Source organism: Canis lupus, chromosome 15, assembly GCF_048164855.1.
Source record: "Canis lupus baileyi chromosome 15, mCanLup2.hap1, whole genome shotgun sequence".
NCBI classification, from domain to species: Eukaryota; Metazoa; Chordata; class Mammalia; order Carnivora; family Canidae; genus Canis; species Canis lupus.
Genome location: NC_132852.1, coordinates 37,794,254 through 37,821,521, shown reverse-complemented (window position 1 = coordinate 37,821,521; position 27,268 = coordinate 37,794,254). Strand labels below are relative to the sequence as shown.

The following is a 27,268-nucleotide window of genomic DNA, read 5'->3' as shown; positions in this document are numbered from 1 at the left end:
AGCCCCTTATCCTCCCACCAAATCCCACCAAACCCTTGGAGTGGATAGAACAGATTTGTCTCCTAAGGGTTACCATGAGATGGGGGCAGGTCCATGGTGGGGGGAGGGGGACACTGCACGCACTGGGGGGCGGGGGGCATGTGCATGGCTGAACCCACAGTACACGCTAAGTAAGGGAGATGGCCCAGTGCCCCCCCTATGATGGTATCTGGCCCCTGCACCCAATGCCATTCAAAGTTCGAGAACTTTTGAGAAAATTGCCCTGTTCCTCACTAGTTCTGAACACTTCATGAGGCTGGTCACCAAGCTGGCCACAGTTTTCCCATCTGTCAGATGAGGGAATAGATTAAACAACTGCTAAAGTCTCTATAGTTTGTCATCCTGGGATTCCCAAACATGAACGCCTTTGTCAAGCCTGACATTTATTAGAATCACATTATTTGCTGCAGCTTTCTTCCTCATAAGTTCCCATCAGGGGGTGACAAAGTCACAGTCGCAGGGGCTGAGGAGCACTGCCAGCCCTCAAACAGTCTGTAGCTTCTCCCTCAATATCAGAAAAGACCCCCAAGACAAGGCACCAGTCCAGGCAGTGCAGCCGTCTCACCCAGAGAGGTTTGAAAAACAGTTTCAGGATCACAGTCGCCTGGGTGGGCTCAGGCAGCAACAACATGAGAATCGGAATTAAGTGTCCCAAATGGTTGTGATGGGCAGCCCGGTAGCACAGCCAACTCCGGTAAAGTCCTTTTTTTCTTGTTTCTAGCCTAAAGTCCTAGGGAAATAATCTCCACAGCCTGTGTGAGGTCTTTCTCGTATTAAGCTGCATCATGCACACCTCAGAGAACACGGCTGGGAGCAGCCAGTTCCACAAGGAACAGGTAACAGCGGCGTGGGGAGAGGCGGGCTCTGGGTGAGAGGGGAGCTCTCCTCGGGTCCTGCGTCCAGACTTGCAGCTGGAAGCCCTGGAGAAGGCCAGCGAAGAGCACCTCTTTCCTCCACCTGCCGAAGCGGGAGCACTGAGTGTTGAGATAGCCAAGGAACCCACAGCCTGATCAGGAAAGGCTTCAGAACTGCCCAGCAGAGGGGGACAGAAGTCTCTCTGCCTGTCAGTCACTATTTTCTTGTCATTTTACATGTTCAGTGGCATGCTGCTTTCCACTTTAAAAACAAAAAGAAAAACAACAATAACTGCAAGAAAAGATGCCACCCCATATGGAAATAACCGGGTATTCACCATGGTTTCTCTTTGTAAAATGGAAGACAGCCCCCAGTAGAGCCTTGTAGGTTATAAAAAATTCATTAGAAAAAAAGGCATATGGGTGCTCTGCAACTCAGTTTAGTCCCATCCATCAAGTAATGTCTGAGCACCAACCAAGTGCCTGCCAGGAGGACCCATCACTGAATCCACAGCCATCTCAGCCATCAGAGCTTTCCAACCCAGGTGCCAAGCCAGACAGAACATGGCAATGACTCCAGCAGAGGCACAGACGACTCCTCGGAGGAGGGAATCAGGAAAGGCTCCTCCAAGGCAGAGGGGGGAAGAGCACACGCCCAGCACGTGCAGAGCTGCTCCAGTCCCACCTCCTGCCCCGGTCAGCCTGGCAGGCTCCCACTCCCAGGCTCTGAGGCCGCTCATGAGATGCACATCCCCACCCCCCAGTACCCCAGCCAAAGCCCAGCCTCCCCACTTACCCATCCCAGCTTGGAGGAAGGAGGAGCTGCACCCACACTCAGATTCCACACTCTGGCTTGGACATCTGCTCAGAAGGAGGCCTGGGCACCCCAGGACAGCGACCCCTGAGCCTGGCCTCCTCACCCTCAGGGAGCAGGTGCAGGCACTGTAATTTCTAGCTGCCTCGGGAGCTTCTGGGGCCCCAGGTACCCTCCTCTTCGTAGATGCTGGACTTGGGAACCCGGAGAGGTAGACCCTCTGAGAACGAACAGCTTCCAGAGCTCATTCTCTGTTCTCTCTCTCTCTCTCTCACTCACACACACACACACACACACCCTGGCTGATTTTACAGTCAATCTTTCAAAGTGCAATTTGTCTTGGAAAAGCCAATGTGAGGCCCGTGTGGGTTTCGACCAATGGCGCCGCGCCTCTGGCCGCTCAGCCAGTCTCGGGTCTGTATTCTAATGGGCCATATCTTTATCAGGGAAATGTTGCTTCTCCGAACTTAAAACTTCTCATGAAGGGTCCCCAGATCCAGAGGCAGAGGAGGGGTCTGAGCTGAGGCGCGGGGCGCTGCCTTTCTCCGGGCTGGACCGGGAGAGAGCCAAGGGGCGCCGGGGAGGCCGCGCACCTGCCCCAGGAGCACCTGACTTCTGAGGCGCTGCCGTAGGCGCGGGGCCGCCCGGGACCCTCCGGACCTGCCATGGGCTCCTGGCTCAGAGCTCGGGGGCTCCGGCTGTAGGGGCCTGGATTCGGGCGTCCCACCTCGCCTGGCCCCGACCCGAGGATCATGGAGTCCAACCTGCAGGGGACGTTCCTGCTGAACAACACGCCGCTGGCTCAGTTCTCGGAGGTGAAGGCCCCCGTGTGCCAGTACTCCGTGCAGAACTCCTTCTACAAGCTCAGCCCCCCGGGGCTGGGCCCCCCGCTGGCCGCCGGGACCCCCCACGGGATCACGGACATCCTGAGCAGGCCTGCGGCCGCCCCGAACGGCAGCCTCCTCTCCGGCTACCCCCACGTGGCGGGCTTTGGCGGACTGGGCTCCCAGGGCGTCTACTACGGACCCCAGGTGGGGAACTTCCCCAAGGCCGCCAGCGAGTACCCGCCCCGGACCCGGAACTGCTGGGCGGACACGGGCCAGGACTGGCGAGCCGGGCGGCAGTGCAGCGACAGTGAGTACGGCGGCCCCAGCCGGCGCCATCGGGGCAGGTCGGGAGGGGCGCTCTCGGTGGGCCGGACCGCCCTCCCCCCGTCGGGGCCCCGCGGCCCAGGGGCACGGGTGTGAATCCCCCCGCCCGTCCCGGCAACCCCCCAGCTCTGCTCGGCCCCTCGCCCCCTCCCTTACCAGCTGCTGCCTCAGCTGCCCTCCCAGAAAGCCCGGGGGTCTCCAGGTCTGGAGAAGACCACGTGGCACACCCAGAAGCCCGTGGCAGGTCCGGAGGGTCCCAAGTGGCCCGTAGGATCTGGCTGGCAGCTCACCTTCCTCCCCAAACTCCGAGCCCATGTCACTTCTTCATCCAGAGCAGGCAAACGCTGTCCCCGGTGAGAGGTTGCCAGAGCACCCCTTCCCGGATAGCCCCCCTCCCGGGTCCCAACACGACACCATTCAGGGACCCCATCTGGATCCCGCCTGTGATCCGGGGGGTGGTTTCCCCTGCCCTCCTCAGGGCTTATGTCAACAGTAGTGGCGACAACTGCTCAGCCTCTAGGAGCAGCAGCCAAGTCAAGTCAGACTTGGCCCAGTAGTAGTGGGGGCTGTCTCCCCACCCTACCATGCCCAACCCTGTATTTGGAGAACTGGTACGGGGTCCCCATGAGCCAGTCAGGGCCCGGAGGTAATGGCAAGACCTGCACTGGCAGGTGAGGCTCACCCAGGAAGCAGGGAGGTAACAGTGGCTGCAGGAGCCATCCTTGTGCCACCGAGGCCTGGCCGGGACCTGGCAGGGGTGGAGGTGGAGGGAACCTGCACCTCTCTGCCATAGGGGCTTGGGGCCCACCAAGGAAACCCCAAACACATCGGCCCCTCCATCTGCTACACTGTCCCATAGCACACCCCTCACTCTACCCAAAACATGGCAAGTTCCATGTGAGCGAAGACCTCATCTCTTGGAACTGGTTTGGGGGGTGCTCTAGAGGCCTCGGTCTCTGGAACATCCATCGTCCCCTCCCCACCCCGCACTCTCTCCCCTACTCTTCAATCCCAAGTGCATAGCCACACACAGGAAAATACCTCAGTTGGTAGCTGAATCAACACACAGGGAGAGAGGACTGCAGAGGATAGTCTCTTGGGAAGTTTCTTCCCCTTCTAGTGCCTCAGTTTCCTTACCTCTAACATGTGGAGATGGGACATGAGCTATGGGGCCGCCCACCAAGGCCCGACAGGTGGGTCTTCTGCCTCCCCAAGCCCTGCGGCCCTCCAGCCCGAGCGGCTGCCCCAGTGGTGCAGGAGCAGGGCCTGGACCTCTGCGTGCAGACTCTCCAGGGGGCTGAGGCCACAGGACTTCTAGGCCTGGTGACAAGGGCAAGCAGTAACTTGAGGCTGAAAGCTCTGGTTTTCTCAGAAACCTGGAAAGTGAGATCCCAAGAACAACGAATTAGGGAGAGAAGGAATCCCCAGACCCTCTGAGGCCTTGGCTATTGGTGGAAGGTGCGTGGTGTGTGCCTTGGTGAGAAAACCAAGAAGATCCAGAAAAAAGTCCTGTTGCCCCTGGAGGGAAGGCAGCAGAACTGAGTAGTGAACATGACGCAGAGAAGAAGGAGACCAGGGCAGGTTGTAAGCTCCCTCTGCCCCTAAGGAGCTCTCACCTGAGGCAGGTGCCCTCTCAGGGTCCCTGACTGTCCGGACAGGGCAGAGGTCACAGTCACTATTGCCTCTTGATTAGCGGCGTCACGATGCCCTCACAACTCAGTGGCTTCTCCAGAGGAGGGAGCTCGCCCAGTGGGAGAGGCAGGACAGGGCTGGCACCCCCACTCATCCTGCTAAGCACACACCTTCTTCCTCTCACCAGCCCGGATCCCCTGAGTGACAGCATCCACAAGAAAAAGCACACCCGGCCCACCTTCACGGGACACCAGATCTTTGCCCTGGAGAAGACCTTTGAGCAGACCAAGTACTTGGCCGGCCCTGAGAGGGCACGGCTGGCCTACTCGCTGGGGATGACGGAGTCGCAGGTCAAGGTGAGTCTGTGTGGGAGAAGGGCTCTGCCTTCGCGGGCGCGCCCTGCCAGGACGGGATACCGCTGCGCCGGAGAAAAGCACTTTGCTCTCCCAGCAACTCTGGCTCTCGGCCGAGGCCGTCCTGCTGTCTGGGCGCTGCCTGCCCAGCGAGCCCTGGAGAGGGCGATAATCACCATAACCAGATGTCAATACTCTATTTGGAGAGCGATGAGTGTAGGAGTTCATTAAGCCTCACGGCAACCTGGAGGTGGGGATTCTTACCCACTTTACGTCTGAAGAAACCATCTCAGCTGAGCCTGTGGCTCAAGGTTGCCTGGCTGTTACCAGGTGCAGAGCTGGGGCTCAATTCCAGACCTGCGGGGCACCAGCCTAATGCTTTCCCCTCCTCTGCACAGTGATGGCCAGAAATATCAAGAGCTCATGGCAGCCTCTGGCCCAGATCAGGAGCCAGTCTCTGGGCTGGCTCAGAACCATCAGCCTTGTAGGGTTGTTGCATCAGCTGGCAGGAGAAGCCTGCCTTGGTTTGCCAATAAGGCGAAGAAAACCCCTCCTTCCAGGTCCACCCAAATGAAGCCCGGGTGGGAAACTGGGGCAGGGAGCCTCCAAGCCGGAGGCAAGGGTCATGCTCACATCACTGGCCACCAAGCCTGAAATCAGTAAATGGGCTTCTGCCTCCAGGCTCCCAGAGAGAGCCGTGATGCTAGAGCTCTCCCAAGGGTCGTTGCCCGGGGGGGGGGGGGGGGGGGGGGGGGGCAGAAAGAAAGCTTTGAGGTGTTGAGGCAAGCCGGGAGCTGCCCAGCTCTGTGACACTACGATGGGTTTAAAAGCATAAGAGGGAAGGACAGGGGCTGTCACCTACGTCCACAGCCTCCCGGCCTGCTGACGGCAAGAGCTCTCTTTCCGACCATTCAGTTTCTTTAGGCACTTGTCTGCCTTCTTCAGCTCTGCTAAGCAATGAAAATGTTACTTTTATAATTAGGAAGAAATGATTCACGAAGTTCAGTGAAGGCCTATGAAGCACCTGCTGAATGCCCTCTCCTGCGCATTCCAGCGTCTCCGTCCAAGTGCCCCAGGTGGCAAAGGAGCAGACCCATCGCAGGGAGGAGGGCTCAGCAGAAGGGCTGCTGCACTTACACGCATTTGTTTCTATTTTACCCCAAACGGTGTGACTGTTACCAGCTGGTCTTACTGAGCTATTTGTTATACTAGGACAATCAGGACCACGGGTCCCTGCCGCCGAGTGGGGTCACCCTCCTGGGGGCTGGTCCCCGTGCGTGCTGTGCGTGCACGACCCTCAGCCCCCCCCCCCCCCCCCCCCGCCCCAGGTGTGGTTCCAGAACCGAAGGACCAAGTGGCGCAAGAAGAGCGCCCTGGAGCCGTCGTCCTCCACGCCTCGGGCGGCGGGCGGCGGCGGCGGCGGGGAGCGCGCGGCCTCGGAGACCGAGGACGACGAGTACAACAAGCCGCTCGACCCCGACTCGGACGACGAGAAGATCCGCCTGCTGCTCCGCAAGCACCGCGCCGCCTTCTCGGTGCTCAGCCTGGGCGCGCACAGCGTCTGACGCCCCCGCCCCGTCCCGGTCCCGGGCGCCCCTGCTCAGCCCCGCCCCGCCCCGCCAGGGGGCCGCGGCGCCCGGGGGGAGGGGGGCAGAAGAGGGAGGGGGGCGGGGGGCGGAGGCGGCGGCGGAGGGGGTCCGTGCGCCCCCGGACCGGCACCCTGGGGCCGTCCTGCACCCCTGGGGCCCAGGCCTGCCCTGCCCGCTCCACAAACTCACCAGGGCACAGGTAGATGAAAACGACCGGGCTCTGCGGCCAGGAAAGTGGCTGTGGGCTCGTGGACTTGCCACTGTGATCTAGCTGGGGGCGGGGGGGGGGGGGCATCCCCAGGAGACAGCTGGCGGGAGCAGAGGTCTGCTGCCTTCTGCTGTGGGAGTTGGGAGGCCAGGGTGCTGTTGGCTGACTGCAGAAGAAAAGATGACATGTCCGGGTGCCACCCTCCGACCTTGGCACGGGAAGGGTACCACTGGAGACCCCCACTGGAGGAAGTGCACCTCAGAGAGGGCGAGTGGGTCCCGGTGAAGGAGAAACACTCCTGACACCCCAATCAAGGAGGGACACCTCCTCCTGGCCTCCTTCCTCCGACCTCCTCTGGGATTCCCCCAGAATAGGAAAAGACAAGACACCCCCTCCCTCTGCTGGGAAGGAAGGAGGTTGGAGGCAGAGGCAGAAAAAACATGAGAGAATCCGAGGAGCTGATGCTGCACCCCAGAGCCTCTCACCTGGGCTTCCCTCTGTGCTGATACAAGGACCAGATCACTTGGGGGACAGGGGAGCTTGGCAGGGCTGGAAGTGGCCTAGAACCCCTGCTTCCCCAGCTGGGGTGCCACAGCTGGAAGGGAGAGGCCCCTGCAGGGACCGCCGCACCAAGGGCCCGCATGGATCCCCTGGCACTTCCTTAGACTGCCCTGCAGCCTGCTGCTGGAGGTGGTGTAGTGCAGGGCAGTAGCCTGGCGGGCAGGTGGGCGGGGCTCGGGAGGTGGGTGGGGGCTGGCCAGAGGAATGCAACCCCAGGGGACAGAGCATTTGCCCATCCTTACTGACTTTTAAAATATAAAGAATAAAAATAAAAGTCCCAGAAACATCCCCATGGCTCATGTGCTTCTGTGAAACTGGCTGTGGAATCCCAGCCAAGCCTCTGTGGGGGGCATTCCCAAGGGCAGGCCTCTTCTCCCAGGGTGGGGGATCTGTGCTCTGGGGGTCTGGAAACTTTGCATAGCACTGGTCAATTTGGAATTTCACTGGTCAATGCCAGGCACTGTCATAGGTGCTAAGAAACTGAAGACTTTAATGGGGCTCCTGACCTTCAGGAATTCACAGCCTCATGGGGGGAATGGTCCATTTGGGGAACTAGGTACTGTAAAGAAAAGATTGAAGGGGTGGAGAGAATAGAAGCACTGACATTAACTGCACACCCGCCCTACTAAATTCTCCCATGTGGAAGGCCTGGATGACCTCACTTGACCTCACAAGGAACCTAAGAGGTAGGTATTATGCTTGTTGCATGGATGAGGGAACTGGGGCTCAGAAGGTACCTAAGCCAAGTCACAGAAGGGGGATGGGGCAAGCCAAAAGTGGATTCCAAGGATCTCGTGTCCACTTGCCCCAGGCATAGCCCCTCAAAGCCTTTTCTGTGAAATGAGAGGCCAAAACAAGGTGTGCTTTCAGGACCCTTCCAACCTGAATGATCTGTGCAAACACCAACAGGGTCTGAGAAGTGAGGCAGCTGCCCCTTTGCTGTCCCAAGTCCTTTGTTGGTCCCTTGGGCCCCCAGAATGGGAGACTCTGGCCAGGGGAATCAGCCTGGAGTGAGAACAAGGGAAGGAGGAAGACCCCAGCTGGGCCTCTTGGCAACGGAGGCACCAAGCTTTCATAATAACCCCAGTGGAGGGATCTCTGGGTGGCGCAGGGGTTTGGCACCTGCCTTTGGCCCAGGGCGCGATCCTGGAGACCCGGGATCGAATCCCACATCGGGCTCCCGGTGCATGGAGCCTGCTTCTCCCTCTGCCTGTGTCTCTGCCTCTCTCTCTCTCTCTGTGACTATCATAAATACATAAAAATAAAAAAAAAAATAACCCCAGTGGACCCAGAGGACAGGAGTGACTGACAAGAAAACATAGAATGCGTTTAAGTTCTAACCTTCAATCCAAAATGGTGCCCGCATCAGTGTTTATGGAGGTACAGTGGGAAGGAGACGAGAAGGCAGCTTATAGGAACCGAGTGCCATCTCTGTATGCAGCTGGCCACGGGCTGCATTGAGGAACCCTCCACTGACTCGTGGGGCCTGAGTGGGGCCCCACAGCCATGCTGCAGCAGGTGGGACAGCAGCCTGGGGGCACCCCAGGATTCACTCAGCACGGCCCCCAAAACAAAAAACCTCTGTGGGCTCTGGGGAGCCAAGTGCCGCACAGCGTCTCTGGAGCACTTTGAGGAGGGCATGCGGCCTGAGGGCCCGGAGGAGGCTGCTGACGTAATCCATGGGCAAAGTTATTAAGCAGGTACAGAGGAAGAGGCCAGCGGTCCCCAACATTGAGCTCGTTTGCTTCTTTTGTAAGCATATTATAATCCCAACTGCTCTCTTACACTTGTAATTCTTGCGTGTTGATTCAGGTCCTCGGGGTCAGTATTAAATCAAGCCTGGGGGAGGTTTTTTTCCTGGGGAGATATTTGCTGAGCTAAACAAAATCTTCTCCAGTCTCAAAATTCCAGGACACCTGCCGTTGGAACCTCTGGCTCAAAGACTCCATCCTCCCAGACATCTCCTCTATCTCTCTCCTACTCTCACGGGCAGCCTGAACACAGGTACCCAGCGAGGCACAGCTACTGCCTCACGCTGCACTCGGACGGAGGAGAAGAACCCAAGGTGAACGGCCCAGATGCCCAAGGGCAATCTGGAATAAGGCTTGTTCTCTGCAGATATGCACCTGCATGGTGTGTGAGTGTGTGTATGTGTGTGTTTATGTGTGTTGCTGGGGAGAACTCAAGGCTACGTCCGTTCATCTATCATAAAGAAATAATAAGCCATAGGCATTTTTTAAAAGACTGCATTTATTTGAGAGCTCAAGAGAGTGGGAGCAAGAGAGCATGCATGAACAGGGTGGAGGGGTAGAAGGAGAGGGGTAGAGGGAAGAGGGAGAAGCAGATTCCCTGCTGAGCACGGAGCCCGATGTGGGGCTCAGCCCAGGACCCTGGGATCATGACCTGAGCTGAAGGCAGACACTTAACCAACTGAACCACCCAGGCATCCCGGCCATAGGCATTTTATGCCTGGTTATAAAAGGGATTTCTTGTATGTCCTGAGTTTAACAAAAATCCAAAGTTATTTTGGAATTTCACACTTCTTGCAAGTCCTCTCCTACCACATCACAAACTTTTCAGGGATGAGACAAGGGGGAAGAAATGAAATCCTGGGTTTCCAGTAGACAGAGTCGTGCTCTGATGGGCAGCCCAGGAGGCTCTAAGAGACAGATTCTCCCAAAGCCTCCCATCGTGGCTGCCAACGAGAGAAGGACACAGGACACATCCTGCCAGGCTGGGTGCAATTACGGGGATGGCAGTGTCTTACCGAGTTGGGAATGGCCACATCCTGATCTCAACAGTTAAAAAGGAGATGGGGTCATGGAATTCCACTTCTGGCAACCCCCCCTCATACTCAGGCCCCTCCAGGGGTTGGGGCTGGGCGCCGCTGACCCGAGGCTTCTCCTGCAGCATAGCATAGAGGACTGTGTTCAGTTCCATCCTGGCTCTGCCCTGGGCCCTGGGCCGGTTACTCAGTCACCGAGCCTCAATATATTCATCTGGGACACAGCCCTTGCAGCGGCTCTGTGAGGTCAGAGCCAAAGACTGTGCCCGGCATATGCAGACCCTCGACAGGACCTGCTGCATTTTCCAAAGAGGGCTTTGAGGCTCCAGTCCTGTGTCACCAACTAGTAGCTGGGTCATGTGACTGAGTTAGTTAACCTCTTGAAATCCAGTTTCCTCATCTGTAAAATGAGGCTGACAACCCACTCCGCATGGGCAGAGAGATAAAGGCAATTGCAGACCATGCATAGAGCAGCATGAGCACATAAACATGAGCATGCTCGTGCTCTCTCCGCTATCCACAAGCTCATGCCTCCAGGGAGCGGCAGAGCCAGTGCTAAACAGTTCTCCATGACGGAGGGACCAGGGACCAGCAACCTGTTCCTGCCAGCCGTTTAGCCCCGGCAGGCCACCTGCTACCTGGGCCATTATGGAAGGATTTGTGTGTGACCAGGCTCGTTGACCTGCAAACTGCCTGAGATTTTGGCCTTCTGGGAGGGGCTGAATTCAGCTTGCAGATGTGTTTCTTCAGGGGCAGACTGTGCTTTTATAGAAATGTGATAGGCCTAGCAGCAGGGCATGCCTGGTGCAGTAAGGGGTTCCCGGGCACTTCTGGGTGCCTGGGCTCCACATGGTTACCTGGCCTGCCTGGCCCCTGAAACCCCTGGGTCTGTATAGTCTGCCCTGAAGCCTTGCTACTCTAAGACATGATCTGGGCACCAGCAGCGGCCTCACCTGGGACTTGTTATAACACAGACCTGCAGGCCCCAATCCAGAATCTGCCTTTTAACCGGATTCTCCCATGCACACCAGGCACGCTATAGTGTGAGAGGATCCAGAGTGGGTACGGCTGTGTGAATGTGTGTGGCTAACACTTCTCTTCTCAGAGCATGGAATCTGGCCCAAATTGGGTGCTCAATAAAAAGTGGTTCAACGGATACAGATGAGCATAGGTACACTCATAGCATTTGCGACCATGGAAAACATAGTCAGGACCCGACTGTGGGCAAAAATTTTAAGATTTTTTTTAATATATTTATTTTTTATTGGTGTTCAATTTGCCAACATATAGAATAACACCCAGTGCTCATCCCATCAAGTGCCCCCCTCAGTGCCCGTCACCCAGTCACCCCCACCCCCCTGCCCACCTCCCTTTCTATCACCCCTAGTTCGTTTTAAGATTTTATTTATTTATTCATGAGAGACACCAAGAGAGGCAGAGACATAGGCAGAGGGAGAAGCAGATGGGGGACTCGATCCCAAGACCCCAGGATCACCACCTGAGCCAAAGGCAGACGCTCAACCACTGAGACAACCAGGCACCCTGTGTGTGAGCAAAATTTTTAAAAGTCTCGAGGACAAGAAAGTAGCAACCGCAAGGAACACCCTGCTCTCCCAGGCACAGCCGAGCCCCTCGGCTGCGAGACTAGCGGCAGAGGCCCAGAGTCTAGAGGCAGGGAGGAAACTGTGCGCGTGCAGCAGCCCAGCAGGAGAAAGAGGAATTTCAGAGCATGGCCCTCTGGGGCATTAAGTAATAGAAAACCCATGGGATCCCTGGGTGGCTCAGCGGTTTGGCGCCTGCCTTTGGCCCAGGGCGCGATCCTGGAGTCCCGGGATTGAGTCCCACATTGGGCTCCCGGCATGGAGCATGCTTTTCTCCCTCTGCCTGTGTCTCTGCCTCTGTGTGTGTGTCTCTCATGAATAAATAAATAAAATCTTTAAAAAAAAAGTAATAGAAAACCTGACTTACATCAGCAGTCCTTAAAGACGGCTCTGTGGCTCGTGTTCATAACAATGTCCACATGGTTACCTGGCCTGCCTGGCCCCTGAGAGCCATCAGATTCAACCGTGTCCTTCGTCCTTTGCATAAGATGGTGGAAGAGAATGATATTTTAGAAGGATTTTCACTGGAAAATTATTTTGCTTAGAATAATTCACTCTGATGATGCTCAGATCAACAAAATGGTACCAAATAAAGAAATGTGCTGTTCTGACTATCGGATCATGTTATTTCGACTTGGTTCTGAGGGTGGGTTGGGAGGTTATGGAGGAATTTGGTACAAACCTGTGGAGAGAAAGACCTCTGTCATTTGGGAGGAAGAGGTCCTGGGAATGAGGCTAAGGGAACCCTTGTGGTCACTTTGTACCCAGGCCAAGAGCTGTGGCTTCGGGTCAGGATGCCAAAGAGGTGTTCTTCTGTTCCCTGTACCACAGAAGAAGACTCCAGCACCTTCTGTGAAAGAGACTCCTTCCAAATGCTTTACTCACACCCACTCACTTGTCTGCCAACAGCCGTGTATGATTTAGTAACCCTGTTTTCCAGATGAAGAAACTGAGGATCACATCTACTACTGCTCCTGTGGTTGTTTCCTGCACAAATTTATTAAACACTCATGGTGCCATGACCTGTTCCAGGGGCGTCTCTCATTTCATTAAAAAAAAATCAAATGAAATAAGCACCGTATTATACCTATTTTATAGCCACTGGGACACAGTAACTTGCCCTGTGTCACACAGCTTAACCCAGTCTGACTCTGAAGCTCCCACTTTAAACTACCACAGAAGGGGAGAGAGAGGGGCCAGGTGAATTAGGGGGCTGTGAACTGTTTAAAAAGAAAATTAGGATTATTTGTGTTAATAAATTAAAATCCACATGGTCTGCTTTTTGCTGTCACTGCGCTTGTTGCCGGGCTCCCTGACTCTGTTAGCTGCCTCCCGTCCTGATGCTCAGAACTTAGAAGGAGGAGACCAGCGGGCAAGAAAAGAACGGGAACACGGTGCTATCAGTGCTGTGAGGAAGGGCTTCACAGAGAAGATAGGGAACCCCAGGAGGCAGGGGGTAAGGAATTTAATTAATGGCAATGTACATTAACAAAAATGCAATTCCCTGTTGATCCATGCGACACCATATCTCATCAAAAGCATTATTTCCTTTATTATAGGAGAAGGGGCACCAGAATAAAGGTGATTTTCATTGGTAAGAATCACGGTATTTATATGACCTCACCATTGGAATTTATAGAGTTTGAATGAAAAGCAATGACTGAATCCTCATTTGAAATAATAGCACCATACTCACTACAGCGTTCTGTACACTTCCACCCACATTCTTGGATTTGCTTCTCTGATAGAGTAGTCTTCAGACTTTATCCCCAATCTGCATATGAGGAAACTGTGATCTGTGCAGGATCAAAACTCCGTGTCTCCTCAGTCCAGGCTGTGTCTCCTCTGTGGATGTTAACGACATGGAAGCTACAGAGGACACAAGAGGACCAGACGAAGTCCTCTAGCAAAAGACACTCTCATCAAATGCGTGGCAGTGCGTGGCTACAGAAAACACCATTTTTCTTGGAGTGGCTTCTGCTGCTTTGCAGCCGCGGGCCAGCATCCGTGAAAGGAGATCTGCCCCAGCCAGGGAAGATGTTCACCGAGGTTGTTTCCCAAGCTCATCAGACAGATGGTTTGTCAGGCATAGGGATTCCCTGGGCCCTTCTGGATCTTCCCTCCGTTGGGTGAGGGGTGTCCCTGGAATGTGTCTGAGGAACAAGTGCCCAGGGCACTGAAGTGGACATATTTGGCAAATAGTGATTTTAGAAGCCCAAATTGATTTAAACCCACATTTTGGTTCTCCCTGTAGCTTCAGGGTTGTTCGCAATGATGTACACTGGGTTCTGTAGGGTTTCCTTCTTCCCCAGTGACAAAGGGTTCAAGTAGAGAAGGCAGCAAGGATGGTCTGGATCTTCCTCCTGAGGAAGACGGATGGACAGAGGGCAGAGTATCCTGCTGCTGAATCAGCTCTGTGGCTGTAGGTACTTGTGAGAAATTCTATTAGAGTCAAACCTTCCAGGGCTCCTGGGAGAGACCCTGCTCCAAGAGATTTGCTAAACCACTGTCACTGTGTTCTGAAAAAGAATGCAATCTGCAGTTTCTAATACCATTTAGCTGGGACCACCAGGAGCCATGGTGGTAAGAGCCAGAGCAAGAGGGTCTGTGGGCAAGGTGCAGGATAACTGTAAAGTGCAGTTCCTAGCTCAGTGAATGGCAGCTTCTACACTCACGGCATGGGGGCTTCCCTGGCACTGACCCTTGCCTTTTCCTGCTAAGGCCACCTTGATCTCTCCACCCAACAATCCTCCCTCCTCTTTGATTGATGTAGTGTGGGCGAGCCTGACAGACATGGGCCTAAGCCAATCAGCAAGTGCCACCTCTCTGGTTGTGTGATGATCCCTCCTGGGAGGGGCCTGGGCTCAGCTGTAGCCAATGAGCAAGGACCGAGGTTGTTCCCCAGACACCGCCCCCCCCCCCCCCCACACACACACCTCTTACCTGTCTGACACCTGGCACTCCTTCTGGCTGCTGCTCCCTGTCTCACTTCTGTGGGGGTGTGCTCACCAGAGAAGGGAGCCAGCCCCGGGGGACAAGTAGGGCTGAGAGGTGGAGGGACAGCGGGGACTGCAGGGGTAATGCTGTTTCAGGCCTAATCTCAGCCAGGCCTCAACTACTCGTAGCCTTTTCTGGAGATAATACCCTTTTGGCTTGATGCTGGTTGGATTGGGTTTCTTTCTTTTTAAAAAGATTTATTTATATTTGCATGCACACACGGTGGTCCTTCAAGCCTCACAACTGTGACACCACACCCATCTTTGGGAATCAAGGATCCCATCCCAAATTACAGATGGAAGACCAAGGCTCACAGGCAGAGTGCCCAGTCCAATGTTACCGTGGCAATGCAAGGACACCGTGTGTGGGCATGAGGTCACTATTTGGGGTGAGGGAGAGGTTCTAACATTGCATTGTGGGGATGGTTGTACAACTCTGTAAGTCTACTTTAAAAATTGATCCCTTAAGGTAGGTGTATTTTACAGGATAATTACACTTCAGTGGACACTTTAAAATAACATAAGAAAAAAAATTACCCATGGAATCACTGGCAGCTGTCCGCTCCAAATCTCTTTTCTCATACTCAGAGAGACTTCGGCTTGAGGACCTCAAAAATCCTTCTAAAAACCTCAGACTGGGATGCCTGGGTGGCTCAGCGATTGAGCATCTGCCCTTGACTCAGGGTGTGATCCCAGGGTCCCTGCATGGAGCCTGCTTCTCCCTCTGCCTCTGTCTCTGCCTCTCTGTGTCTCTCATGAATAAATAAATAAAATCTTTAAAAATTTTTTATTTATTTGAGAGAGAGAGAGAGCACGCGCGAGCACAAGAGGGTGAGGGGCAGAGGGAGAAACAGGCTCCATCCCAGGACCCTGGAATCATGCATGACCTGGGCCGAAGGCAGACGCTTATCCAACTGAGCCCCCCAGGCCCCTAACCCTGAATTAGGTTTCTATGGTTTATAATGAAAGAACAGGAAGAGTACAAATAAATCAGAATCCTCAATGTTTGCTTATAGGCTGGCCCTTCAGGGCCGGTGGACCGTGGGGAGCCACCCTGGGCTAGAATTCCCCAGCGCCTTTCCCTCGCACCAGGGACCTGAGAGCTGGCCTACCCTCTTCCTGTCTTTACGCCCCCCTTCCCCCTCGGCTCAGGTGGCCAGCTTGTCACGAACGGCCCCATACTTGGTGACAGAACGGGACTGGACTCAGCGATCATTCCCCCCTCGGGGTCATTAGTTCCGAGTCCCGTTCAGATTCCTGAAGAGAGCAGCGCCTCGAGCTCAGGCCGCTGGCTGACCAGGCTGCCTTGGCAGAGGTGGGCCGGGTTACCTGCCCCCCGGCCCAGCGACGCCGTCAGCAGAGCCCCCGACAGTGTGGGGACCCGCAGCAGCCCCGACCCCAGGGGCTTCCTACTCCTGGGGCGCAGCACCCCCTCCCTGCCCCGTCTGCTGGGCTGCCCTACCCAGAAGGATCGAGCTGTTGGGCTCCTCCTTGCTCTGCTTCAGTGCGCTGAGCCTGCAGAGTCACAAACGGAAGTTGCCCGCAGCCCGTCCGGCTACCCCGCCACTGCTTCCCTGGTGGTGTCGGGCACCCCCTCCTCCTCCCCCACCCCCGCCCGCCCATCCTGATGCTCCTGGGCCGCCCCACCGCTGCAGAAGCCCTGGCCTGGCCAAAACTCGTTGTTGCTCTTCAGAACGATGAACCGAAGGCTGACCCGACCTTTGACAACCCCTGTGGGTGCAAATGGGGCCAGGACCCATGTGGGAAGAGAGCTCCAGGTATAGGGGACCCGTGAGCAGGGCTGCTGAGAAGGCCGCCCTGTCGGTTACGACCCCACAGGGCAGGACACACGAGCTCACGTTCGTGAACCAAAATGCGTATGTCCCTGTCGCTTCCAGGGGAAGGCACCAGTGTCTGAATAGGGACAGGGACGTCGGAGGCGAGCGAAGAGGCCGGCTCTCCTCCGTGGATCCCGTGCCAGCCTCTTCCCCCACGGCCGACCCGGAAGGCTTGCGTCCAGAAGCCCCTCTTGAGGGCCTCCGTGAGCCGGCAAACAAACATCATTAATCTTGGCAAAGTGAGTGAAAGCACATTCACCTGTCCAAGCAAGAGAATTAATGTTGTGTCAATAGGAAATTCGTGTTTACCTCTGGCCTTTACATCTTTCCTTTGCTACAAAAAGCCCAGAGTGGACCAGGCCCGGCGCGGGAGGACTGGCCCAGAGTCAGAAGGAAGCCAAGCGAAGCCACGCAGCCCAGGCGCGCCGGCGGCCCGGGCTGGATGGGGCGCAGGGGCCGGGCGGGGGTTCTGCGGCGCGGGGAGCCGGGCGAGAGTGGGCAGCCTCCCAGCCTGTGGGCCTTGGGGGACGCGCTCCCCTCACCCTGCACGGGCTAATGCGGCCTCAGGTGCCTCTGTTTTCTCTCCGGTGCACAGCGTTGTCGTCTCTCACACCAGGCCGTCAGCGCGTGTAGCTCCCCAGGCCACGAGGGGCAACGTTACTGGTCAAGGAGCAAAGTGCCAGGTCCCCTGCCTGCTGATTGACAGCGATTCTCTAATTCGGCCTTTTTCTCAAATGGAGAGGATAGATACCACAGGGCAGAGAATCCAACGGTTAGCCTCCAGGCCGCATACAGGCAAGAGGTGGATCTGAACTCGGGTCCGACCCCGAAGTCAGCGGTGCCCCAGTCACGGTCGCACACAGTTCCCACCAGGAAGGATCAGCCCACCGCACATGAGGTCAAGTGTAAGGCAGGAAGGCTCTGAGGAAGCCTCCTGGGTCGCCCTGGGTGCCTCCTGTCGCCCAGGAATGCCTCGCTGCTGGGGGGTGGGGCCGGGAGGGGCCGGGAGGGTGTGTGCGTGCCTGTGTGCCCCAGGAAAAGAAACCAAACGGGCCGATAAGATCTCTCGTTTCCAGAGCAAAGCACCAATTAAACACAAGGCAGATGTGAGCAAATAAAGCTGTGGCGTCCGGAGAGAAAATCAATACTAGATTATGTGCCCCGGCCCAATCATATACCAATTAATACAGAGCGGGTGGGGCTGGTGCCGAGGGAAGATAAGTCTGGCTGGCCAGCACGCGGGGGCTGCCGCCTGCCCCCAGAGCGCCCCAACCGGGGCTCATGCCCCGTGCTCCTCGGGGCGGGGCGCCGCTAGCCCTGCTTCTAAAGGGCCAAGCCTGAGGTCTCCGGGGGGAACTTGGGTGAGCGGTGCCGGGGGCGGGGGCGGGGGCAGAGGAGCTGCCCCGTAGTCACAGGGCAGCAGGAAGGAGGACAGCACCCACTGGGAGGGCATGGACCCTTCAGAGCACAAACATGGGCTGTTTGATGTTCAGTATGCCACAGAAAGAACAAGGCACTTGCTTTTGGAAAGTGATAGAAAATTGGGCAAAAAGGGAAAACAAGAAACCAAATTTCTATCCCTACGAAATGATGTTGAAGCCGCTGTTATTCTGTCCCTGTTTTTATTTAATTCAGAAAGTGCAGCCAAGCAGTTAATAAATAATTTTCAAGAGGGGTGATAAAAGATAAATGGCAAAGGGCTGGCAGCACAGGACCAGGTGACTGTGGGGGTGGGGCTGTCCAGAATGTTCTGTGGAAAGGCTTCAGGCTCATCACCAGGGTGCCAGCGACAAGGCAGTGTGACACCCAGCTGCTGCCAGCAGAGAGTTTACCAAGTTTGGCAGACCCCCTGTCCCAGGGAGGTGGCTTTGGCAACGTCAGAAGGACAAATCAAAGGTGCTGACGTCCCAGAGAGAGGAAATCTGGCTGTGGGCTTGGTGCCCGGCTGCAAGGACATCTAGAGACCATGAATTCCTGCCCTCATGAGGGCCAGGACACACAGTCACAGAGCAAGTACATCCTTCCACAAAAGTTCCCAGCACTCCTGGGGGAAGGAGACCCAACGCAACATGGAAGGCAAAAAACAAGTGTGGAAGGAGAGGGGGCAAATCGGTGCTGAAAGGGGCCCCTGCTTCTGTTTCCCCCACAGGAAGCCTCTCTGGCCAGGCCCCTCCTGCACCCCGAATACTCCCAGACACAAGCTCCGGAGGCAGAGATCCTCTGCAAGTGGGAGTTCTGGGGGCCAAGGACTGTTGAGTGCCAAAGAAAAACGAAATTTGCTAGCCGAATATTTTTTAGACATTTTGCAAGATGCACGGCCTCCCTGACAATTTTTAATGTACTAACTGCCTGGTCCAGTGAGCTGATTAATTGGTGCTGGAGAGATCAATAAAAAACAGAAAATTAAAACAATTTTAAAGTGATTAAGTAGTTTAACACCTGTCTCCCGTCACGTCAGCGCAGGAAGAAAAATAAAGCAGGTGTCGAAGGGGCCTCCTGAAGCAAGAGAAAGCAGCGCCTGCCTCAGAGAAATGACAAATCACAGCCGGTGGATCAATCTGAGCGCAGGCAGCCCTTCCCTGAGCCCACTGCTGCAGCGGCGGGACCAGAGACCCCAGGAGGCCGGGCACCTCCCCGGTCGCTCGCTCCTGCAGGGCCGCTCTGCAACCAGGGAGGAGCATGTGTCTGTCCAGACCCTGAGAACAGGGCCAGAGGGAGCAAGGGGAGCCCAGGGTTCTGGGTGCAGTGAGATAGGAAGTACCAGCTAACCTTCTCCTGACCTCATTTCCAGCCAGAGTTGAGTCTATGCTATGCAAAGGCGGTGAATATACATTTGGGGAGCTGTGGGGTCAAGGGAGGGAAACCCACTGTCTGTCCTAGCTCTCTAGGGCCACCAAATCCTCTATTCTGGGAGCTTCAGGTCTCCACCCTCCCTCCCTCCCTTCTCCTGGCCCCTACTGGCTGCCTTCTCCTGGCCCCTACTGCTTGGCTGTATGTACAGGTGGGCAGGTACCTGCCATGATGGCCCAAATGTCCCTTGTGACTCCTCTGGGCCAGCCTTACACCCCTTACCCCCAACCAACAGCTGTAATGGAAGCTGCCCAGCAGCAAGAGTCACCTCTGTCCCAAAGTTTAATGTATTTGATTCTGAATCACCGGAAGCAAACTCTTGGAGCTCAAGAAATCCTAAGATGATTCTTCTCCAACAACACACCCCGCCCCCCATAGTCCTAACAACAGAGTGAAGAGAACATGGACAGGGGAAGTGAAGTGAAGGGCAATTAACAAAAGCTAGAGGTACCACCCCCCCACAGGAAACATTTCATGTCTCCTGTTTCACTTTGAAAGTGGATGTGAGTTTTGCACATACAAAGTACAGAATATACTTAATGTCACCCGTGTTCTAGAAAGCTAGGTGCATGTTGCCCTGGGGCTTCCCTGCCTGCGCACACCACTGCACCCCTGGGGTGGGGATAGGGGTGGGGGTGAGGCTCAAGCCTTAGGCATAGGTTCTGAGCTTCTTGGAAGGGGGAGCTGGGCTCTGTGGGGCAGAAGGGGCCATGCAAACCCACAGTCATACTCACCTGCCAGGTAGCGGCGAGACAAGTCATATGTTTGTTTTCTGCTCTCCAGCTTCCTGTTCACCTTTGAGGTTCCCTTGAAGCTTTCCCCGACAAGACCAGAACGGAAAAGGAACTCCAAGCAACAAGAGAGAAACCTGGCAGAGGGTTTAAAATGTTACATTTTAAAAATATTTTAAAATATGATTTAAACATTAACCTAAAATGTTTAAAAACACAAGAGCCCTCACCTGAACTTCTTACCAGCAGCCCCCACTTTGTAAGTCTTCCTCTTAACACCAGTCACACTACATAGGAATGGAAAAGGAGTCTCAGCGGTGGCCTGCAGAGGCCAGAGTCAAGGAGCTCCAGCTGCGAGCTTTAGTAGCAGCATTTTACCAGCCACATTCTCCCCCTTTCTCCTGCTTTTGTCTGGGCCAGGAGTTCTGCTTCTATGTTCAATGTTTGGGCCTCTGTAGACATGACCATCCGTTTGGGGCCATATTAGTCTCAATGGAGACTTGTCAACCCTTTACGGCAAATTTTATGACAACGATGATCATATCCACAAAAAAGACCTCCAGTCTTCAGCTACTGGCCCACTTTTAAAAATTATCCACACAGCCAGATCTCTACATAACATAAAAACTATCTCTTGGCATTTTCTGCCACAAGATGTGACCTGAGAGATTTGGCCAGGATGGAAGCTAAAAGGTCCTGCAGTCTAACTCTTCTCATAGATTCCAGATGCCTGCTTGCCAAGGGTGCTTACTCTGGGGCGCAGCTCTCCCCCGACAGGGCTGCCAGGCAGGGTGGTCCGTGGCACCGCGCAGGCTCTGTGCTGCCCAGTGTGTGTGTGCATGCATGTGTGCATGTGCGTGAGTGCATGCGTGTGTGCATGTGCATGTGTGCATGTGCGTGAGCGGGGGCTCAAGGTACCTCACTGCTCTCCGAAGCAAACAAAGTTCTTGACACGGCGCCCTCCGGCCTGCGGCTGCTCCCTGTAGAGTAAGGATCAGACTGACGAAGATAAAGTTTCCCCGGGCCCAAGTTCCAAACTCAGGCTGTTTTGTTTCTGTTAAAATGCAATTGTTTTTCTCTAGAGTGTGCGGTGACTGCTCGGCGTCAGGAAGATGTATGAAAGCTTCCACTTCAATTCAGCATCCCTTTTCTCCCAGACAAACACGGTCGGATTTTAATAAATCAAAGAGCCACACTGTTTAATAAAAATTTATTGACTTACAAGTGATTATTTATCAAAAGACCATTAATAGCAGGTACTGAAATGATGTGTTACTGGGTGGTGCTGGGGAGACTAATAGGGAATCAATGCAGCTGGCCGGCTGGAATGCATATGAGAAGCCCAGCCCCCCGATGGCTGGCGCAATTGCTCCGGCAAAATACACCAGACGCTACCCCTGCTGCAATGAAAAGTTCCCCCTTTTTATTTATCGTTTACAAATGAAATGATCAATACTTTTAATCTAGAGCAAAATTTATTAACTTTCCCATCGGAGAGAGACATATTGACTGAGGGGAGAAGGGGTGTTAGCGCAACGGAAGATGGATGGCCAGATGGTCATCTCTGAGCCTGTCCGAGAGCCGGCGTGCATGCAGCTGCCCTTTTGGCCCACAGGTCCCAGGCCACACAGGGCGAGTACGACGGGAGAAATCGAGTCTGGCCACCCAGGAGGCACAGCGGGCCCATGTGACCTGCAGCACGGTGGACTGGCCCAGGTGTCACGGACGTCGGAAGCACGCATCCCACAGACCATGGGGCTCCGGGCAATTCCAGGAGGGTGGGCGGACGATGGGCCCAGAACCTGTCTGAGGGACGACGGGGCAAGCGCCTGCTGCTGCAGGTGCTGTGCGGGGCGGCCCCCCTGCCACCTCTCAGCCAGCCCTTCAAGACCTCCGAGGGGCAGCAAGGGGGAGCGGGGGCTGACGCGGTGAAGAATCAAGTTCTAAGGTTGGTTCTCCTGTCATCTCAAACCACTCTGTCAAGCTGGGCTTGCACAGCTCTAGCCTGGCTGACGGCCTTCTACCAAGCTTCCTCTGACGGGGGGATTTCACTAGCGTTTTTAGAAAACCCCTTCTCTAACGCTCACGGTTGAGTGGAAACAGCTTTCCAAGATCCACATTCAAATCCACCCAGCCCCACCCAGGTCCACTTCCCCTAGAACACGGAGGCCTCTCCTTTACACCTGGGGCAACCTCTGGTGCAGCTTCACCAGCCCTGTGTTCTAGGAGAACCAAGATGGATACAGACTGACTGACTGATCTCTGAACCCAGATGACTGGAGAACCTAGAGCTAAAGTTCGAACCATGGTTTTAAAAATTATAGACACTTGCGGTACAAAGAGCTTGGAAGGCCTTCTAGCCCAAGTCCTTAATTGTGGGTTAGGAAATCGAGAAATAAACTCAAAACAGCAAATGAGTAGCAGGTCTGTAAGTGGGATTAGAAGCTGGCCAGTGCTCACCCCACCAACTGATGCCACTGGTTCTATCCAGGATCCTCCTCATTGTTGCTAGGATCCTGAGAGTATTCGGTACTTGACACTGCTTTATGTGATCCTGTCGTCGTTCCCATGTGTTGGAAAGCTTTACCACCCAAAACCTGTCCAGTTATCCCAGACCAAGCATTTGACTTACGGGTAACACGGGGCCTGCAGGTCCTCAATTCAAAAGGATGTAGCAGGAGTGTCTCCATGCTTGTGACAAAGCACCAAATAAAAATGTTAGAAATTACTTTTCTACGGGTATAATTCACAGCTCTTCTTAGTAAAACAGCAAAGTAAAATAATTCTTGCTTTGTTTCCACAAGTATTTACCAGCAGTGATTCTAACCCAGGCTCTTGTAACGTTCTACTAGGTCATCGACAGGCATTTTTTTTTTAATATTCTGTTTTGAGGTTTTCGCACAATCTTTCCAGTGCACCTAAGAAAATCATCATGTAAATTTACTAACAACAGAGTTTTATAAAGAACTTTTAAGAGGGAACTTGATCTTCAAAACCGACTTTAAAGATAATTCCAGAAGGTTTTTAAGCACTGTAAATACTGCCTCCTCTAAAGACTAAAAACCACTGTTTACTCCTTGGAAAATAGTTCATAAGAGGCTGTTCCTTACAGTCAAAAGGGGGATTTTACTTGAGAGAATAGTTGTTTTACTGGTTAGCGACAGGTTAGGTAAGGGGAAATGGGCGGCCAGTCAGAGATATAAAGGAACAGGGAGCAGTCGGGGCAGGAGTCAGATGGAGGGCGGGAAGACAAAGCGCTACCCAAGTCAGTGCTCCTGGGGCAGGGCTGCCTTCCCACATCATCCCCCCAGCACAGGCTTGAGGCCAGCCTAGGAGAGGTGACACGTACCACAGCTGTGCCATGCTGGAGCTGGTGGGGTTACCTGGCTGTGCATCTGCCTTCACAGTGAGCGCAGGTGGGCACAGGAGACCCGTGAAGGCCACAGTGCATCCCAGAGCCTCCTGCCCGCCCTGTCCCCTCACTAACCCTTCCAGTACCTCTGCTCCTACCTGGCTCGGTACTCCCCGGCTGCTTCCACTGCCCTTACACCCAGACAGCCCTGCCCTCCTCACAGGCCTCAGATCCCAGGCACCCAACAGTGGAGAAGCCCATGTCTGTCTGTGCTGGAAGCTCTCAGTTAATCAAGGGAAGTGCAAATATCTGATAGGAGTAGTGGCTCCTTCTGAATAATACTATTCATCATTCCAGAAGTCAGTGGATTCCCCGCAGTCTGGGGTTAGTGTCAAGTCAGAGAACAGTAACTGCTATAAGAAACATGTTGCTTAGGGCCACATCCAGGGGACAAAGAGTGAAGGGAAAAACCCCTCAATTAATTGACCATCAAAGACAATTTTATTTACTCACAAAAACAAACCCAGAGCCCTTTGCGGTAGCTCTAAGCTCAGACCTTTTCCTGCCATATTTCATGGACCTATATTTGTAACACTGGGCAACATGTCCTTCAAAGTAGCACTTCAATCCCCACAACAACCCTGTGAGGTAGGTATCACCACCCTTCCCCTCCTGATCCAGGTTACAGATGGGGAAACTGAGGCACGAGTTAACAAAGAGCAAGTCACGCGGGAGTCGGGGGCGAGCAGTGGAGTTGGAGTTTGAACAGAAAACGACTCTCGGTTCCCACCACGCACTAGTCACTGGCCCACCTTGCTTCTTGCCATCCCCTGGGGTGACTACCCGTGGGCAGTGGCACAAGAATTAAAACCTCATTTTGCCAAAGGCACCCACAGATGACAGTTTCCTTTTATCGGGTCTGCGGAGCTCCAAGGCTTGGGGAAGGGGGCGGGGGTGATGTTTTAGCTGAAGCAAGCCACACAGCCTCAGCAGTGCGTCTCCTCATGGACGGGTAGGCCCTGTCCCCAGCCGAGTCCCTGGTGTGTGGCATCTGTAACAGACTGACATCCTGGTGTCCCGAACACGGGAAAACACGGCCGACCTCCCCACCACTCAGCCCCACGCATGTACGGGTGGAGAGGTGACTTTAATGGCATTCCTCCAACGGACTTAGTGTAAAAGAAACAAGAAGGCATCTCATCCTGGGCAGCGACCCCCAGCAGGGTCCACCTCAGCTGCTCGCCCAGGGGGCCCGGGCCAGTTCTGAAGAGGCTGGAGTCCTGGGATCCAGAGCGGCCTGAGGAGGATGCAGCAGTGGGGGCGGGGGGGCGGCGGCGGTGCCAGCTGGCTCGCGAGGCAGGATCTGCAGTGGCGGCTCTGGGCAGCGCGAGGCGCGGGCTCAGGACCGGCTCCTGTCCTCGTGGTTGCCGACGATCATCTTGCTGTACAGCTTCTGCTGCTCCTCTTTGAACGTGTCCTTCACCTTCTCCCTCTTCAGTCCCCCATCCCTGATGAGAGAAAGTTGGGCGTCACAGCAGAGAAGGCCTCCTATCCGCCTCATGGCACAGCCGGCGCGCTGCGCGGCTCAAACCCCAGGACAGCCCATCTGAGCAACGGTGCACCCTGGCTCTGTCCCTGCTGAGGGTGACCTCAGACACGGACCCCGCACTACAACTCCACTGTGTCTGCCTAAACCTCTCACGTGTGCCCAAGGGTCAGAACTCACTGCTTGTCTTCAAGGTACCTAGTGACGGCTCAAACCTACCTACCAAGGAGCTGCCAGCGCTGCCTGCTGCTCACACAACTCACCCTCACCCTACCAGAGATAAAGACGTATTCTGGCATCATGGAAGGCAAGCCAAGCTGTAAACCTGATCTGTGAAATAAAATCTGCAGAATTCAGACCCAGGGATTCAGGCCAACAACGAATATGAGGGGAACTACAAGTCCTCACTCCTTCCAGGCTTGATGGCTGGTGCGGGAGAAGTTCTAAGTCACTCTCAGAGTCCCCAGCACCTCCCTTGGCTACCCCCAAATCAATCCCCGAGATCTGGATGTGCTTCGCCAAAGCCCCAGTCCCACCCGTCATCCCAACTGCTCACCTGCATCCTAGAATTAGCACCACCTACCTTCAATGACTAACGGAAACCCCAGTCCACCTTCAGGATTTCTGCTACACCTTTATTTCCCCTCTGAGTCATGGAAGTAGTAGTGACAGAAAAAGTCTGATGAACTCTATCACTAGACAGACCTTACACTGTGCACCCTTATATGTCCAACACCCTTTACAATCCACAGCAAAGGCCTTTTAAAAGGTAGCCATGCTCGTCTTTCTAAGGCTCCGCCAACAAGGAGTGTGGAGCAGTGGTTAAACATTCCAGCCCTAGCAGTCTGTCACACCTGAGTTCAAAATCTGACTCCACTGATTACTCCATGACTCTGAAAAACAGTTACCTGACCTCTCTGAGCTAGTGTGTCATCTGTGAAACAGGAGTCACAATTCTTACATGACACGGGTTTACTGGGAGGATGGAGTGAGGTCATCACCTCCAGAGCCAGCAGCACAATGCATGGCTCACAGTGAGGGATCAGTAAATGAGCACTTTTTAAAACGCGATACCTGAGTACCATGCCATTACCTAAGAATCCACTTCAGTGTAAAATGTGCATTTCTACATTTTCCCCATATCCTATAGAACTGACCCTTGTGCTTCAAACAAAGGGTCCTAGAGGGTGGAGTGACTTTCCTGAACCAGCATTCCTCCCACTCAGCTCCTGTTATTTGGAGTCTAACTATCTCACACTCTAGCCCGTGGGCCAAACCTAGCCTGATACCTGTTATGGGAACACAGGCATGCCCATTTGTTTATCTAGAGAGACAAGGACCACCTGGGGGCCCTGGGAGACTGAAGGTACAGTCAACTGCTTCAGTCCAAGCATGCTGCGCTCTCTGTCCCCAAGATCAAGGGACCAGGGGCACTACTGAGTTGGAACTAGGAGAAAGGAGTTAAACTGCTCACTCTCCAAGGCCGGTGAGCTTAATTCTCCACACCAGGGTGAGATGGATTCTTTGTAAGTGGAGTCAACAATTCAGCATCTGCTTTAGAAAGTCACATTCTGGACAGCCTGGATGGCTCAGTGGTTTAGTACCTGCCTTCAGCCCAGGGCATGATCCTAGAGTCCCGAGATCAAGTCCCACATCAGGCTCCCTGCATGGAGCCTGCTTCTTTCTCCCTCTGCCTGTGTCTCTGCCTCTCTCTCTCTCTCTCATGAATAAATAAAAATCTTTTTTTTTTTTTTTTTATATATTTTTTTTATTTATGATAGTCACAGAGAGAGAGAGAGAGAGGCAGAGACACAGGCAGAGGGAGAAGCAGGCTCCATGCACCGGGAGCCCGACGTGGGATTCGATCCTGGGTCTCCAGGATCACGCCCTGGGCCAAAGGCAGGCGCCAAACCGCTGCGCCACCCAGGGATCCCTGAATAAATAAAAATCTTAAAAAAAGAAAAAAAAAGAAAAAAAAAAAGAAAGTCACATCCTGCTAGACTCAGCTGATAAAACCTGGCTCTGACTCACCACAGCAGGTCCACGAGCCCCCCCTGCCTGGCAATGGCAGATTTCACCCTATTTGCAAACTGGACGGCATCTTCATCTGTCTGTAAGAAAGAATAAATAAGACCACTCAACCCCGGCTGGTGTCACACAGCAGAAAGTGAAGACTTCTACACAGTGGGAGTACTCACCTCTCTGGTCATGGGAGGCAGGTACCAAACGCTGCAGACAATGGCCCAGCTGGTCATCATTCTCAGTAGGTACGTCACCATCCCATATTTGCTGCTATTCCAGAAGGCATCACCAAATTGAGGGTCATACTGAAACACAGTGGAAAACGGGATGGTAAGAAGTCAGTAGT

General features: G+C 54.5%; 2 protein-coding genes and 1 long non-coding RNA gene across 4 annotated transcripts in view; 1 reads left to right on the top strand and 2 right to left on the bottom strand.

The window, feature by feature from the left end:
- Window positions 1-412: 412 nt before the first annotated feature.
- LOC140604909 (uncharacterized) lies at window positions 413-2,892 on the bottom strand. Its single transcript, XR_012007727.1, has 2 exons — window positions 1,690-2,892; window positions 413-996 (listed from the first exon to the last, which is right to left on the bottom strand). It is a non-coding gene; the product is annotated as an uncharacterized lncRNA (long non-coding RNA).
- NKX6-3 (NK6 homeobox 3) lies at window positions 1,992-6,408 on the top strand. Its single transcript, XM_072776607.1, has 3 exons — window positions 1,992-2,845; window positions 4,678-4,846; window positions 6,172-6,408. The coding sequence occupies exons 1-3, from the start codon at window positions 2,460-2,462 to the stop codon at window positions 6,406-6,408; spliced, it is 792 nt and encodes a 263-aa protein (XP_072632708.1). The 5' UTR covers window positions 1,992-2,459.
- A 17,424-nt stretch (window positions 6,409-23,832) lies between these two features.
- GPAT4 (glycerol-3-phosphate acyltransferase 4) overlaps window positions 23,833-27,268 on the bottom strand; it is a 32,931-nt gene continuing 29,495 nt past the window's right edge. For both annotated transcript variants that reach the window (XM_072776605.1, XM_072776606.1), the window contains exons 11-13: window positions 27,099-27,227; window positions 26,932-27,011; window positions 23,833-24,862 (exon numbers count right to left, since the gene is read on the bottom strand). In XM_072776605.1, the coding sequence (XP_072632706.1) occupies window positions 24,754-24,862; window positions 26,932-27,011; window positions 27,099-27,227 (318 nt within the window). In that variant the 3' untranslated portion in view covers window positions 23,833-24,753. The remainder of the gene's footprint in view (window positions 24,863-26,931; window positions 27,012-27,098; window positions 27,228-27,268) is intronic.